The sequence below is a fragment of the Belonocnema kinseyi genome, chromosome 9 (assembly GCF_010883055.1).
Source record: "Belonocnema kinseyi isolate 2016_QV_RU_SX_M_011 chromosome 9, B_treatae_v1, whole genome shotgun sequence".
In the NCBI taxonomy this organism is placed as follows: Eukaryota; Metazoa; Arthropoda; class Insecta; order Hymenoptera; family Cynipidae; genus Belonocnema; species Belonocnema kinseyi.
In genome coordinates, this window is record NC_046665.1 from 105,996,219 (window position 1) to 106,013,709 (window position 17,491).

General features: G+C 23.7%; 1 protein-coding gene across 1 annotated transcript in view; it reads left to right on the plus strand.

Annotated features, from left to right (window-relative positions):
* The window catches only part of LOC117180353 (serine/threonine-protein kinase D1), a 58,856-nt gene extending 42,718 nt beyond the window's left edge, over positions 1-16,138 (plus strand). The window contains exons 10-12 of the mRNA XM_033372807.1: positions 3,970-4,716; positions 10,182-10,267; positions 15,355-16,138. Coding sequence (XP_033228698.1) covers positions 3,970-4,716; positions 10,182-10,267; positions 15,355-15,468 — 947 coding nt within the window. The 3' untranslated portion in view covers positions 15,469-16,138. The remainder of the gene's footprint in view (positions 1-3,969; positions 4,717-10,181; positions 10,268-15,354) is intronic.
* The last annotated feature ends 1,353 nt before the right edge of the window (positions 16,139-17,491 follow it).

Here is a 17,491-nt window from a genome sequence, read left to right on the forward strand (position 1 = left end):
GGTGGGTAGTGGTGTTTCCTATATTTGTAGGGGTGGCTGGGGGGTGGAGGGTGGAGGGTAGTCCGTTTAGCGTGCAATCGACTCGGGATACTTATAAGATACTACCATGATTTTTTCAGATTTTGTGGTCTAAAAATAAATTAGGCCAAAACCCGGCCTTACCGACCCTCCCCCTTTACAAAAATTACATACTGAACTTTTTTTACGTTAAATTTTCAATTTTTTTAGTTCAAATTACAAAAAAATCGAATCGTGATCTATCGATAATATATTATTAAACTAACTATATAGCAGTAATATTTTAAACATTTTTATTTTGTTTGTTTATTTTATTGACTATTATGAAAAGATTTTTTAAAAATGATATTAAAAAATACTCATAATATAAGTATGCTTTATTAATAAACTTCATAAAAAAACATATTCGGGGTGGCCGCTGTACCGGGAAACCGGTAAAGACCGGAAATTTTTTGAGACCGCGGAAACCGGGAAATGACAGTGATTTTTTTTTACCAGGAATTTCACAAATTTGTAGAAGAAAAATTTTTCCACGTTCGATTTCAACTGTTTTTAAATAACTAGTTGAATTGTTATGTTTTTCAATTATGCTATTATTTAGCTTACAATTCGTGATTAAAAATTTTTGTACATTAAGATTTTCCATTAAAAATTTTTATTTTTAAACTTACATTTTTAATTTCAAGAATTTTTAAATGCTTTCTTAATGACTCGAACAAATAAAAAATAAAGCCTTTGATTTTGAACATTTTGGATAAAAAACATTTTTATTTAATAAATAAATACATTCTTTTTTAATTTATCAGTACTTTAAGTAATATAAAGTGAAATAAAACGATTTGACAAAACGATTTTAAATCAGTTCAAAATTTAAGAATTTTCAAATTTTAACGGTAAAACTTAAGCGGTTTTAATTTGAAAGTCTAATAGTCATTAAACAAATGTGAACGTGTGACTGAAAGTTTATAAATTATTTTCAAATGAAAAATAACTTTATAATAATATATTCTTAATTAAAGGATTTTATTAAATTTAAAATATTGTTTTAGTCTAAAATATTCCATTTTTAACCCATTCAATTTGAAATTCTTAATTAACAAAAGATTAATTATTGAATATTTAGCAATATTTAAATTTTTATTTAAGACAAGTAAATTGAAACCAAATATTTAAAAGTAAAGAATCTTTAACTGAATTGTTTGACATAGAAAACCTGGAATCGTTAAAATGTCGAAAAATGCTTAATTTGTAACAATATAATCAAATTTACAAATAATATTCGACCAAATAGTTTAATTTTTTACCAAATTCTTGAAATTTGAAAATATAAATTTTCAACAAGTCTAATTTTTCATCTAAATAGTTGAGTTTTGTACTAAATTGTCGAATTTTCAACTAAAAAATTTTGCTTTAAATTAAATTGTTAAATTACAAAAATTTGAAATCAGTATAATGTTTATCATATACAATTATAACTATAATCAGGGTGGCCGCTGGGCCGGGAAACCGAGAATTTTTTGTGACTGGGAAAAATTCGGGAAATGACAATAAGCTTTTTTGACCGGGAATTTTACAAATTTGTAGAAGAAAAATCTGTCCACGTTCGATTTTAACAGTTTTTAAATAATTACTTGAATTTTTATGTTTTTCAATTATGCTATTATTTAGCTTACAAAGCGTAATTTCAAACCTTTTGTACAATAAATTTTTCCATTAAAAATTTTTATTTTTAAGCGTACATTTTTAATTTAAAGAATTTTTAAATGCTTTCTTAAGGACTCGGACAAATAAAAACTAAAAGCCTTTGATGTTGAAAATTTGCGATAAAAAATATTTTTATTTAAAAAAATAAATCATTTTTTTTTATTTATCTGTACTTTAAGTAATAAAAAGTGAACATAAACGATTTGACAAAACGATTTTAAACCAGTTTAAAATTTAAGGATTTTCAGATTTTAGCGTTAAATCTTAAACGGTTTGAATTTGAAAGTCTTAGTCATTAAACAAATGTAAACATGTGTCTAAAAGTTTATAAAATATTTTCAACTTAAAATTAACTTAATAATAATATATTCTGAACTAAAGGATTTTATTAAATTTAAAATATTGTTTCAATCTAAAATATTCGATTTTTAACCCATTCAATTTGAAATTTTTAATAAAAAAAAAATTAATTAATGAATATTTAGCAATATTTGAATTTTTATTTAAGACTAGTAAATTGAAACCAATTATTTAAAAGTAAAGAATCTTTAACTGAATTGTTTGATATAGAAAGCCTGGAATCAATAAATTTCGAAGAGCCTTTAAACATTGAGCGTTACAATTTTAATTGTTGTATCTAAAAAATTCTTAATTTTTAAGTGAAATTTAAAAATTTTGATGTATAATTTACAAATGAATATTTGTAAAAAAAATTTGAGTCATTTTAAGAGATCTTTAGGAGTTTTAAAAAGATCAAAATATAGCATGCAAATTTTAAAAAATTTTCTTAAAATCTTTTAGAATCTTTTTTGATAATTTTGTTTCAATCTTTGGAAAACTTTTTAAATATTCTCTTAAAATACTTTTTCAAAATGTACAATTATTTTTAATTTTCCTATGAATCTTAAGAAAATGTTTTTATTTTTTTTAAGCCTTTCACAATTCTTGAAAAGAATCTAATTTTTTGTTTGAAATCTACGAAAATCTACATTCTGTTTTATATTAGGCTATCATTTCAAGTTTTGCATTAATTTTAAATCTTTCCAAAACTTCTACATATCTCTTAAAATTACAAAAATTTCGCCTACAAATAACAAATCTCCAATTGTTATTTATACATCCAAATTGTAAAGAAATTTTCTAAAATATACAGGATTTTCTGAAAATTGTAGAAAAAAATCAATTAATTTTGACAGATATTTAGAAGTTCTGGAAAAATTTCCAAACTAATTTTTAATTTAATGTTGAAGCTTTCCAAGGATGTTTCAACTATTTAAAAAGAAAATAATTGAATTTCTAATTTAAGAAATGTTTTAAAATTCCTTAAAATTATATAATTTTGATCATTTTAAATTTCATTGATTAATTTTTTAATTTATAGCTTTGAAAATGATAACGTGGATTCATATTTTTTTATATTGAAAAATTGTAGTACCTTTAATTTTATATGCGTAAATTCTTGAGCATTTGAATATAACATTTTTAAATCAAAAACTTAAATTTCAATTTTAAAAGTTTAAAGTTGAACAGTTCCACTTTCAGTGCTTTCATTTGCAGCTCAGTTTTTATTACTTTAAGTGGAAAATTGTTTAGCTTTAGAATTCCATTTTCTAAATTTCATTGACCATGAAAAATTTTTGCGAACCGGGAAATGACCGGGAATTTATTTCGTCGATTAAAACGGCCACCTTTATATTGTAACATTGTTAAATGTGCATTTGTTTAGTTTAATCATGTTTAATTGAACCAAATGTAGACTTAACTAAACATATGCACATTTAACAATATTACAATATGTTTTTTTGATGAAGTTTATTGATAGAAAATACTTATATTATGAGTATTTTTTATATAATTTTGTTATAAATTGTTAAATATATTACTATATTTTCATAATAGTCCATAAAAAATCAAACAATAAAATAACATTTTTAAACATATTACTGCTATATAGTTAGCTTAATAATATAGTAACGATAGATCACGATTCGATTCATATATTATTTTAATTTTTCTTAAAAGCTGGAAAAATTAACGTAAAAAAAAGTGCTTCGTGGCGGATTTTCCTTTTTGCTGGAAAAAACTTCTATTGTCATCAGAAAACATGTCCGATTAAAACATTGCGGATGGTCGTCAGTTGGATTAAACATTTTTTTTTTTTTAACTCACCGTGGAATAAGATGTTAGCTAGTCCTATTTCTAATCCCCAATTATAAATTATTATAAGCTATAATCCTTAAATTGTAGATCAAGAACAATCGACTGAACCAGAAGAATGCGTAACTGACATGTCCCAACTCTACCAAATTTTCCCAGACGAGGTTTTGGGCTCCGGACAATTTGGAATCGTCTATGGAGGAATTCACCGGAAATCGGGCAGGGCAGTTGCAATAAAAGTCATCGACAAACTTCGCTTCCCGACGAAACAAGAAGCTCAACTGAAAAACGAAGTAGCTATTCTACAAAATTTGTCGCACAACGGAGTTGTTAATTTAGACAGGATGTTTGAAACCCCCGAGAGAATATTTGTCGTGATGGAAAAATTGAAAGGAGACATGCTGGAGATGATTCTCAGTTCTGAAAGAGGAAGGCTCAGTGAAAGGATCACGAAGTTTCTGGTCACCCAGATTCTAGTAGCCCTGAAACATCTTCACAGCAAGAACATAGTGCATTGCGATTTGAAGCCAGAAAATGTCTTATTGAGCAGTGACAGCGATTTTACGCAGGTGAAGCTTTGCGATTTTGGATTTGCAAGGATCATTGGGGAAAAAAGCTTCCGGAGAAGTGTGGTTGGAACCCCAGCTTATTTGGCGCCTGAAGTTCTTAGAAATAAGGGATATAATAGGTCTTTGGATATGTGGAGTGTTGGCGTTATTATTTATGTCTCGCTCAGCGGTACTTTTCCTTTTAATGAAGATGAGGATATCAACGAGCAGATTCAAAATGCTGCTTTTATGTATCCACCTTATCCTTGGAAGGAGATTTCTTCGGATGGTGAGAATTAAATTTCTTAAATGCCTAAAAATGCATGCTAAGCAAATAATGCTCTCGAGAATATGCTCAGGATTTGAGATTGAACAGAGAATTTAATCAGCATTTATTGTTTAAACATTTATTTTTTTATTATTATTTTTATTTAGTTTTAACATTTATTGTTAAATTTTCAACCTAAAAAAATAAATTCCCAATAAAAAAGCGTCGTGGTTTAAATTTTTATAAAAAAAGACCAAATTTATACAACAAAAAATAAAGAATCGAAGAAAAAAAATCCCGGTTTTTTCCCGGTTCGAAAACATTTTTCACGCCCAATGAAATTTAAAAAATCAAATTATATTCTAAACATTTTTCCATATAAAGTAATAAACAACCAATTAAAAAATTTTGTATTCAAATGCTCAAAAATTTACACGTACCAAATAGAAGGTTCTAACACTTTTCAATTAAACAATGTTAAATGAAAAGCAAATAAACTGCAAAATTTAGAACTTTTATCAATTATAGAGCTCAAAGATTAAGTTCCAAAAATGTAAATCCAGGTTAACATTTTTAATAGTCTAAATTAAAGAGTCAAGCAATGAAATTTAAAAAATTAAAAAATTATATTAATTTAAGTAATTTTAAGCTAGACACATTATAAATTGAAAAATAATTTTTTGAATTTACATTTCTGTAATTAGAAGTTAATTTATTTTTATTTTAAATAGTCTAGACATCTTTCAAAAGTTTAAAAATTTTATTTCCAAATCTTGAGACATCTAGAAGTGGTTTTAAGTTTTTCCAAATTCCAAATAATTTTTGAATTTTTTGTCAGAACTTTTAAATAGATTTCAAAATGAATTTGATTTTTTTTATAACTTTTAGAAAATCCTGCAAATTAAAAAAATTAAATTTGAATTTATAAATAGCAATAGAACACTTATTATTTATAAAAAGATTAGAGTAATATTAAGAGATATTTAGAAGTTTTAAAAAGATTCGAATGAAATTTAGAACTTGAAATAATTTCAACTACTTACAACCGAATTTAAAATAAAATGTAAATTTTTGCAGATTTCAAACAAAAAATTTAGAATCGAAGATTTTAAGGATTTTTTTTTAATTTGCAGGATTTTCAAAAATTGTAAGAAAATTTCGATTAATTTTACAATATATTTAGAAGTTCTGAAAAAAATGTTAACACACTTTGTTTAAATTACTTGAAATAATTTCAAGTTTTTAATTAATTTTGAATCTTTTCAAAATTCTAAATATATCTTAAAATTACTCAAATTTTTTCTACAAATAATAAGTGTTCAATTTTTATTTATGCGTCAAAATTGAACAATTTCACTTATAAATTAAACAACTTTTAAGTAGAACAATTAAAATTGTAACTCTAAAAGTTTAAAAGTTGTTCGAAAATCTAATTATTTAAAGCTTTCTATGTAAAACAATTCCATTTCAAATTGTTTTCTTTTAAATATTTAGTTTCAATTTACTCGTCTTGAATGAAAAGTGAAATATTGTTAAAGATTAAATACTTATTCTCTTTCTACAGTAAGAAACTTCAAATTAAATGAGATAAAAATTAAATAATTTAGACTCACAATATTTTTAATTTAATAAAAACCTTTAATTATGACTATATTATTATGGATTTATTTTTAAGTCGAAAATAGTAAAACGCACGTTTACATGTTTTAATAGCTGAAAAAATTAATAGAAATAACATATTAATCAATTTATTTATTAAATTTAATATAAAAAAATAATATAAAGGAATACCTGAAACTCTGAATTAAAAATATATTATTGATCAATCAAGAAAATTCGTATTTAAAAATAAAATTATCGGACTAAATGATATATTAATTTAAATTCTTATCAAGACTTTCGGATTGAAACAGTTACAATCTGGAAATTCTCAAATTTTGAACGGATCTACAATTGTTTGGTCAAATCAATTATTGTTCAGATTTCTATACTCACGGTACAGATCCATTTTACAAATTATTTATTTATTTATGTTTACAGTTGATCAAATAAAACTGTTTTTTATCAACAATTTTCAACTTCAAAGGCTTTTAATTTGTAATTGTTTAAATTTTCAAAACTGCACTTTAATTATTGAAAAAACTATTAAAATCGAACTTGTGCAGATTTTTCTTCTGAAAATTGGTAAAATTTCCGGTTTCCCGGTCCGGCGGCTACCCTGTTTTTTATTTAAAAAATCTTCGAGTTTAAACAATTCTAATTTTTTACCTCTAAAAATGCATTTTAAAATTCTTTAAATTAAAATAAATGCTTAAAAATTAAAAATCTGAAATGGAAAATGTTTAAAGTGAAAGATTTTCGAATTAAGCATTCTAAACTAAATGATATAATAATTTATAAAAATTACAATTTAAAAAATTATTTAAAACCCGGTTGAAATCAAAGTTGGACAAAATTTTTAGTATAAAAATTTGGTAAATTTCCCGGTCAAAAAATAAATTTACTGTAATTTCCCAGTTTTCGCCGGTCTCATAAAATTCCCGGATTTCCAGATTTGCTGGTCCAGTGGCCACCCTGATTATTATAGTTAAAAATCACAACTATTTAATCGAAAATTAATCTCTTTTGGTTGAGGATTCAAACTATTTTCTTGAAAATTTATCTTTTTTTGTTAAATTCAACTATTTTTTATATAAAAATAAAAAAATGTTCAGATTGAAATATCAAATATCACGTTTTCCGTTGAGAATTCATCCTTTTTGGTTCAAAATTCAACTACTTAGTTGGAAGTGGAACTGCATTATTAACAATTCATTTATTTATGTTTTCTAGTTTAAAATTAATTGTTTCTACTAAAAATTTAACTCGTACAAGTTTATTATAAAATTCCAGTATTTTATTAAAAATTCGAATTTTTTGGAGAATATTTAAGCTTCTTGATGACTCATTCCTCTTTTTTGTTTAAAATTCTTGAAAAAATTCAAATATTCCATTTCTTGTCGAAAAATTATCTTTTTTTATAGAAATTTATTCTTCTTGGTTAAAAATTGCACTTTTTCGTTAAAAACTTACTTTGATTTTATTGAAAATTAAGTTTTGTCTAAAAATTTTATTTTTATTTGAAAATTGATCTGTTTCAGGGACATATTCAACTATTTGTTGAAAATCTCTCTTTTTCGATACAAGAATGTCCTCATTAGTTCAAAATTTTACTTTTTTTTAATTCGTTTTACTAACTAAAAATTTAGGTATTTTATTTTTGGTAGAAAAATGACCTTTTTAGTTAAAAATTCATGTATTTGTTTAAAAATTAATTTTTTTTCAGTTTAATATTGATCATTTTAGTTGAAAATTCACTTTAAAAATTTCATTTTTTGTAGAAATCTGACCTTTGTTGATAGATATGTAATCTTTTTCGTAGTAAACTTTTATATTCTTTTTTATTTATCATTACGTTAATATTTATTTTTCTAATATTTCAACTATTATAATTTTGGTAGAAAAATGATTTTTTAAAGATGAATATTCATATACTCGATTCGTTGGAAATTCGTACTTTTTGGTTGAATTCAACAGATTTTTAATTGAAATTTAACTATGTGTCGAACTATTAAGTTGAAAATTAATCATGACACTTGAAAAATTACCTCGTTTGTTGTAAATTGAACAATTTTTTTTTTTTAATTAATATTTTCGAGTTGAAAATTGAAATGGTGTATAGAAAATTAACGTTTCTTAGGTTGAGAACTTCTATTATTTTAGTCGAAAAATCAACTATTTAGTTAAAAATTTTAATTTGGTTAGAAAAGTATATTTTTGAGTGAAAAATTCAACTGTTTTTGAAAATTCCTCTTTTTGGATTGAAAAATCAACTATTTGCTTGGAAGTGTAACTCTTTCATTAAAAATAATCTGTTTTAATTGAGCATTCAACTATTTTATTGAAAATTCGTTATTTTTTGGATGAATTCAACTATTACATTTTTTCAAAAATTCATCTTTTTTGGTTAAATTCGACTCTTTTATTTTAAATTGCAATCTTTTAGCATTGAATTATTTTATTTCAACTTCAATTATTTGCTGGAATATTCCTCTTTTTACGTTGAAAATACAATTATTTTGATAGAAATTTAAACTTTTTTGTTGAAAAATCAACCTGTTTTGTACCAAATTCGTTCATTTGAGTTTGAAAATTCAAGAATTTGGTAGAAAATAAAACTATTTGTTTTAAAATTCAAATATTTAGTGTAAAATTACCTTTATGATTAAAAATGCATAATTTCGGGTTGGAAATTTAACTGCTTTATAGAAAATTCATTTTTTGGCTTGAAAATACTACAATTTGGTTAAAATCATCTTCTTTCTTGACTGAAAAATCTTTCTCGGTTGAAAATTGAAATGCTTTTATTTTAAATAAACTTTTTCGTGGGAAAACCATCTCTTTTGGTCGAAATTTTATCTTTTTAGTTTGGAAATGCACCTGTTTCATTGAAAGTAATTGTATGTTAGCTAAGGATTCAACTATTTGGTTTAAAAGTAATTTATTTTTTGAAAAAAAAAAATAATTTCGGGTTCAAATTTGAACTGTTTTGTAGAAAAGTCGTCTTTTTGGATCGAAATTTCTTCAGTTTGGTAGAAAATTCACCAGTTTGGTTAAAAATGAATTTTTTTTGTTTAAAATTGATATTTTCATTGTAAAAATTCAACTGTTTTGTAAACAAAATCGTCTTTTTCACTTGTAGATTCAATTGTTTGGTTGAATATTAACTTTTTTGTTTAAAGTTGATATTCTCGGGCTACAAATTTAACTGTTTTGTAGAAAATTAATCTTTTTGGCTTGAAAATTTAATAATGTGATTGAAAATTACCTTTTTTATTAAAAATAAAATATTTTGGTTGAAGATTCCTCATTGTAATTGAAGATAATATCATTTGAAAATTCATCTTCTTAGTTGAAAATTATGTTTTTGTTAGAAAATAATTCGTCTGGGATGAAAATTCATCTTTTTAGTTTAAAATTCAACTAATTGGACAAAAATTCACCTATCTTGTTGAAAATGCCATATTTTTACCTACAATATTATTAATTTGAAATCTTTCAGTTTGAATTTAATATTAATACCGACATTAATGATATTTAAAAAAGGTTATTCCCCTGTTTTCGTGAAAAATCTGTTTATTTTCCCTGTTTTTAGAGCATTGTGGTGTTTTTCATTTGCAACTAAAGAATTGAGTTATCTTTTGGGGTAATTTTCTTAATTGAATTGTTTAGGGAAGCGTCTTGTTTTTTACTAGCTTAAATTTATGTTTATGATTCTTAATAAATGAACCAAAGCCTTGTGAAAAAACAGGAGGGAAAGGGAAAAATTGGGTTAAAATTATCTATTTTAGGAAAATTTTCAAATTTAGGATGAAAAATGGGATTAGATTAAAATAAAGGCTCCTAGATCCTAGAATATCACTGTCAATTGTTAATATCTGTTCCAGCTATTGATCTGATCAACAATTTACTGCAAGTAAAGCAAAGGAAAAGGTACACAGTAGACAAAAGTCTGGCACATATTTGGTTGCAGGTGAGTTAGCTTTCATTTTTTTTGCGAATTTAGAATAAGTTCAGTGGTGTAGTAAAAGTTAATTTTTTTTATTAAAAAAGCTACTATTATATTTTCGGTTTGGAATTCATTTCGTTTGGTTAAAAATTATATTATTGGATAGAAAATTTAATTATTTTGTTGAAAATGGAAAATTCAACTAAATGGTTAAAACTTCGGCGTTTTAAGTAGAAGACTCTGTTGTGTTTTTGCAGAATATTATTCTACTTGTTTAAAAATTCGTTTTTTTTGTTGAAAATTAATTTTTTCAAATGAATATTTTACTATTTAATTTTCCTTCTAAATTTTTCAGTTTTAGTTTAAAATTTATTTTTTAACTGGAAATTTAACGATACGATTTTGGTTAAACATTAATCTTTTTTTAGTTAATAATTCATCTTTTTGGTAGAAAATTACTTGTTAGAAAATCCATGCTTTTTGTTGAAAATTCATTCATTTCGTTGAACATTCAACTATTTGGTTGAAAGATTAATTTATTAATTTTATTCGTCTATTTTATTCAACTATTCATTGTGTTCATCTATTTGTTGAAAATTCGTTTTTTTTTTATAGAAAATTATTATTTTTGTTTGATTATTATTATTATTTATTTATTATATTTTTCATTATTATTTTGTTTTGTTTGATTATTACATTTTTTGTTAAAAACTTATATTTCTTAGTCGAAAATTCATGTATTTTTTTGAAAGTTCGTATTTTTTATAATATTATTCTTTTTTTTTAATTAATATTTTTAACTGAATATATAATATTTAACTTTCTTTTTAAATTTATGTTTTTTAGGTACAAATTAATTTCTTTCATCAAAAATTGAGCTATTATTTTTAATAAATGTTTTTCTTCCTTGAAAGTTGTGTTTGTTAACTGAAAATGTAACCATCTGACTATAACATTTTTTATAGAAAATTTAATTATTTTGTTTAAAATTAATTTTTTCTTTGGTTTGAAAATTAATTTTTTTTTACTTGAAAATTCGTATTTTTTGTAAGAAATTATTTCGTTCATTGATTTGGCTGAAAATTTCACAATTTCCATGAAAATTCGTTTCATGTTTGTTTAAAAATAAATATTTTAAACTAGCAATTAAGATATTTATTTTTTCTTAAAAAATGTATATTTTTAGTTGAAAAGATAAACTAGTTTGTACAAAAATTAATTTTTTTGGTTAAGGTTTCATAATTAAAGCTAAAAATTCAACTATTTGCTTTTGAATGAACTTTGTTTAAAAAATACTACTGTTTTGTAGAAAATTCCTATTTTTGGCTTGTAAATTCAACAATTTGGTATAAAATTAAACTATTCGGTGGAAAATTAAACTCTTTGGATGAAAAATCATATTTTTGGAATGAAAATTAAACTTTTTTATAAATAATTCTACTTTCAGCTTTAAAATTAAATTATTTTGGTTAAAAATTCATCTTTTTGGTAGAATAATGATTTTTTTGGACGAAAAAAAAATATTTTTGGTTTAAAATTTGACAACTTTGCTGAAAAATCACGTATTTTGTTGAAAAGTCATATTTTTAGGATAAAACTTGATCTTATTTTTGGAAAATTCAACTTTTTTGTTAAATATTCAACTATTTGGTAGAAAAGTCATATCTTTTGTTAAAAAGTCTTCTTTTTGGGTAAAAAACTATTCTTGTTTGTAAAAGTTTAACTTTAAAATTAATTTGAATTAATTTAAAAACTTTAAAATTCGTCTGTCTTGATGGAAAACGATGTTTTTTGTTAAAAATTCATCCTTTCAGATTTGAAATTCCCCTGTTTTCTAAAACATTCGATTTTTTAGTTTAAAAACTTTACCCTTTAGTTGAAAATTCATCTTTCATAATAGAAAAGTAATCTTTATTGGGTAAACATGATTTTTTAAAAATGGAAATTCGACATTCCTTTGAAAAGTTGGTCTTTTTTCTCGAAAATTCAAATATTTGATGGAATTTTTATCTTTTTTTTTTTTTTGGAAAGTCGACCATTTGATTGAAAACGTATCTTTGTATGCTGAAAATTCAACTATTTTGTTTAAGTCATAATTTTTTGTCGAAAATCCATATTTCATGGTAGAAAATTCATCCTTATTCTTGGTTTTTTTTGTTTTGTTTTTTAAATAACTTTTTTGTTAAAAGTTCAAATGACTTCGAAAAAATGCGTCTTTTTGGCTTGAACATTTTACTATTCGGTTAAATATTTAACTATTTTCTGGAAAACTCGCAACGTTACCGCTGAGCCGGGAAATGGGGAAACCCCGGGAAATGACAGTAAATTTATTTTTTGAACGAGAATATAAAAATTTCTAAGAAAAAAAAATCTGCCCAAGTTTGATTTCAACAGTTTTTTAAATAATCAGTTGAATTGTTATCTTTTTCGATTATGTTATCATTCAGTTTACAATGCGTAATTCGAAAATCTTTCACTCACAAATTTTCTATTTTAGATTTTAATTTTAATCTTTCATTTAAAGAATTTTAAAATGCAGTTTTAAAGACTTAAAAATAAAAAATTAGTAGTGTTTAAAATCTACACCTTTTTAGTTGAACAAATGTGGATGTAAATTGTAATGATTTTTACAAGGGAACTATATACATTCAGTTTGAAATTTCAGAATTTCCAGATTTTAACGTTAAAAATTAAACTGTTTCAATTAGAAAACCTTAGAAGTTAAACAAATGTGAACACCCGATTGAAAATTTATAAACTATTTTCAATTTTAAAATAAATTCTAAAAAATATAGTCACAATTAAAGTCTTTTATTAAATTAAAAATATTGTTTTAGTTTAAAATATGAAAATTTGAAATTTTTTAATTAAGAAAAATAACAATTGCCTAATATTTATAAATATTTGATTATTCATGTAAAATCAGTAATTATAAATTAAATATTCAAAATTAAACGAAAGACTAAAATTTTAATTGTTATATTTGCAAAAACTTAATTTAAAAATAAAATTGATGAACTTTGATGTGTAAAAATATTCAACACCTATAATTCCTAGAATTCCAAAATGAATCTGAAAGATTTAAGAATTTTTTTTAATTGTGCAGAATTTACATAAAAAAAGAAGGAAGAATTCGAATAATTTTAAAAGTTGATTAGAAGTTCTGAAAACAATTCAAAAATTATTTAAGATTTTGAAGGAATGTAAAACAACATTTAAATGTTTCAAGATTCTGTAATAAAATTTTGAAGCTTTTTAAGGATTTTTAAGCTATTTAAAATGAAAATAATGTAAATTTTTTATTTAAGAAATGTTCAGTTTATAACAAAAATGTAATCGTCCAATTTTTAATATTTCTAGCTTAAATTCCTAAAAATGATTTGCAGTTTAGTTTTTATTGCTTAAAATGGAAAAATTTTAAGCTTTAGAGTTCGAATTTTTTAATTTCATTGACCGAAAAAAAATTTGCTAATCGGGAAAAACCCGAGAGGTGATAAAAAAAGGCCAAGATTTTTAATGTAATTTACGGATGCCTTGACGCCGCCAGACCTTCATAAAAAGTACACTGGCGGCGCACATAGGGAGCAAATGCACTTTTTTCTTTTAAAAATGTCCAGAGCCTTCAAGTTTGGTCCGATGTTTAATATTATTTTATTTTTTTTAACAAACAAATTTTATGAACAAATTAGCAAATAGTCTTATTATCGGTAAAAAATGCCTGTTTGCTAAAAGTGCTTCACATTAATGTAGGAATGATATTTAATTACAAAACTAAAAGAAAAGTTTATAATAACCATTGTTATAAGCAATTCTTGTGGCAACAAATTAAAATTTTAGATTCATTCAAATTATAATTTCCTTCAATCGCCAGAACGACTTCACGTATTCCTTAAAATAATAAATATTTATTAATATTTGATGAAATATAACAATTTAATTTTTTATAAACAAATTCAAAATTGTGGCCCTTTCGGTTAGAAACAAAAATTTTGCACTGGAAATGTTTTAAGCTGTTCGACGAATGACTGTTAGTCATACAAATATTTGAGAAGTTAATTATAATCATTCTTATAAATAATTTTCGCAACAAAATATTCAAATTTAAGATTTTATAAAATTGTAATTTTCTTTAATCGTTAGAATGGTTACGGATATTCCTCAAAAAATGTATCTTTGATAATATTTAGTCAAATATAACAACTTAAGTGTTTATAAACAATTTAGATAAACAAATTTCAAATGTTGACTGTTTCACTTGAAAAAAGTCGGATTTTCAATCGCAATAGATTGAGAAGAAATCATATAAATATTCAGATTGCTACATTTTGCCCAATATTATCGAAGATATATTATTTTCAGGACTATCTGTACCGATTCTGGCCATAAAAGAAAATTTAAATTTGATAAAACCTTATGTTTAAACATTTTGTCACAAGAATTGTTAATAACAGTGGATATTGTTAACTTTTCTAATATTTTTGTGATTATCAGAGATTCTTCCAATAGTTTAAAACATTTCCAGTGCAAACAAACAATTTCTATACGAAAGGGCCAACATTATGAATTTGTTTATAAAAATTTAAATTGTTATACTTTATCAAATATTATTAAATATTTATTATTTTAATTAAGGAATACCTGCAGTTCCAGCGATTGAAGGAAATTATAATTTGAAAAAATCTCAAGTTTTAATATTTTGCAACAATAATTGTTTATAATAATTGTTATTATAAACTTTTCCTTAAGTTTTGTAATTAAATATCATTTCTACATTAATATGAAGCACTTTTAAGAAACAGAAAATTTTTTTGTCGATAATAAGAGTATTTGCTCATTTATTTCTAAAATTAGTTTATTACAATTAAATGACATAATGGGCCAATTATTTGTATTCTATGAGTCAATAAATATTCATTTAAGATAATATAAAGATTTTCTGATCAGTTATTAAAGCGTAAAAAAATGTTATGTACAAAATTTCAATTTTTCCATACTTTGAGTGGAAAAATGATTAATAAAAAAATAGAGGAGACCCGCAAAGCCTCGACTGCAGCCCTGAATAAGATTCTGAAATTTTCTGATCAAAATAAAAATATGTTGTTTTTTTTCAGGATTATCAAATGTGGTGTGACCTGAGGGAATTGGAGGCAAAGGTTGGAAGCAGATACTTGACTCACGAAAGCGATGATGCGCGTTGGGCTTCATACGCTGATCAAAGTGCATGACACAACTTGATATCGCCAATAAAAGTCATACCCTCATCGACAACGCCCTTTTTTCGAAAAGGGTGGACTCGCATTGCTCAAGACACTCTGCGACGTCTCATTCGTACTTGAAATTATTCTCTAAAGTTCGGCGTACTTTAATGAAAATAATTCTAAAAACTTAAACGTTCTTCACAAGAAACGAAAATCTTCAAACAAGGAATGAATCTCTTCAAGAGATATTTGGAACTATGTCATCCTTCCAAGATCGTTTATTAATTTATTTATATTTTATACACTTTTTCTTCAATTTAAACTAAAGCTGAAAGCTTTACTATATTTTAAAATTGATATTTTAATTGAAAATTGAAAATTTTCAAACTTTTTAAACCCTTAACAGCAGATTTTAATTTTAGAGATTTTTTAATTATAAAATCCTATTAATTAGATTTTCTTTGTATATTGAGTCTTATTAAAATAGAATTCTATCGAAATGACTAGAAACTTAAGAATCTCAAGAAAGGTAATGTTCTGAAGGAAATCTTGGGAAAATCTGTCTCAGAAATGAGAAAAGAAGAGTGACAGGGTTCCAATAAAAAAAATGGCCTGCGCATAAGTAAGAATAATTAAAATGTAAAGCTTTCGCGTTTTTAAGCTCTTTTGAATCCCCGCGTAGGTTAAAGTTAAAAAATGTTGATATAATTGAACATTTTTCCTGCGTGGGTCTTTCGCCGATATTCAGCGATTTTACTTAAGGACTTGTTAGGACGAAAAAGAGAAGTCTTGGAAAAAAATTTAATTATACTTTCAAAAATCGCAATTTTATTTATGGTAGCTTCTGAACTGGGAAATAGGATTTTTTGAGACCGGCAAATTTAGAATATGTGTGATTTAAACTTTTTTGAATGTTAAATTCAATTGTTAACTATTTAATCTTTTATTTTTTTAAATATGAATTGTCTTATTAAATTCTCGTCTAAAAATTATTTTAAATGTAACATTTTTAGCATTTTCAACTGTTTAGAATTGTAAAAAATCCAATTTTTTATTTAAAACAAGTGTTAGAAATGTTATATTTAGATAATTTTACATGAAAATTTATTAAATAAACAATTTTTATTATTTTAAATGTGAAAGTGTTAACTAGATAACTAAAATTTATATTAAAATTGTTTATTTCTAATACAATAATTTTTTTAAAAAGTGTTAATAAAATGTTAGCTACAATTTATTTATTATTTTAGCGTATTGATAATTTTTTAAAACTCTTGATCATTGATATTTCTTGAAATTATTATCAATTATTGGTTTTGATTTAGAGGATTGAAAATTATAGTTTGAATTTATTTTTTTTAATCAAAAAACTGTACACTGTTCGATATAAAAAAGTTGAAAATTTGAAATTTTGCAGTTTAACAGCATTTAATTTAAAATTGTTCAATTTAAATCTTCATCGTCTACACAAAAAATATGAATTTTCGAATCCAAATTACGAATTCTTTAACAAGTGTTGAAACTTTAAATGGGAAAAATGTTGCAGTCATTAATGAAAAAAAAATCATCCAAGAAGTTGAATTTCCAAACTTAAAAAAAGACGAGCTTTCTACAAAACAGTTAAAAATTTCAATCAAACAGATTCATTTCCTACAAAAAAGGCGGATTTTCTACAATTACATAAATTTTAAAACTTACAAAGATCAACTTTCATTGAGAAAAAAATTTCAATTCAAAATTTTTTACAAAATACTTAAATCTTTAGTATAAAAAAAATTATCAATTGAAAGATGAATTTTTAACAAAAAATGTAATAATTCATATTTCAACAAGAAAATAAATTTGAATAAAAAAAAACTTATTAAATTTCCAACAAATTATGGAATTCAACAAAGTAGTTACATTTTCAACCAAATTTATTAATTTACTAACAAATAAGACGAATTTTTAACAAAATACATTAATTTTCTTCTAAAATGTATCAATTTTCCATAAAAAATGAAAAGGTTAAGTTTTTATTTGAGCAAAAAGTAAATTTTCAACCAAAAAC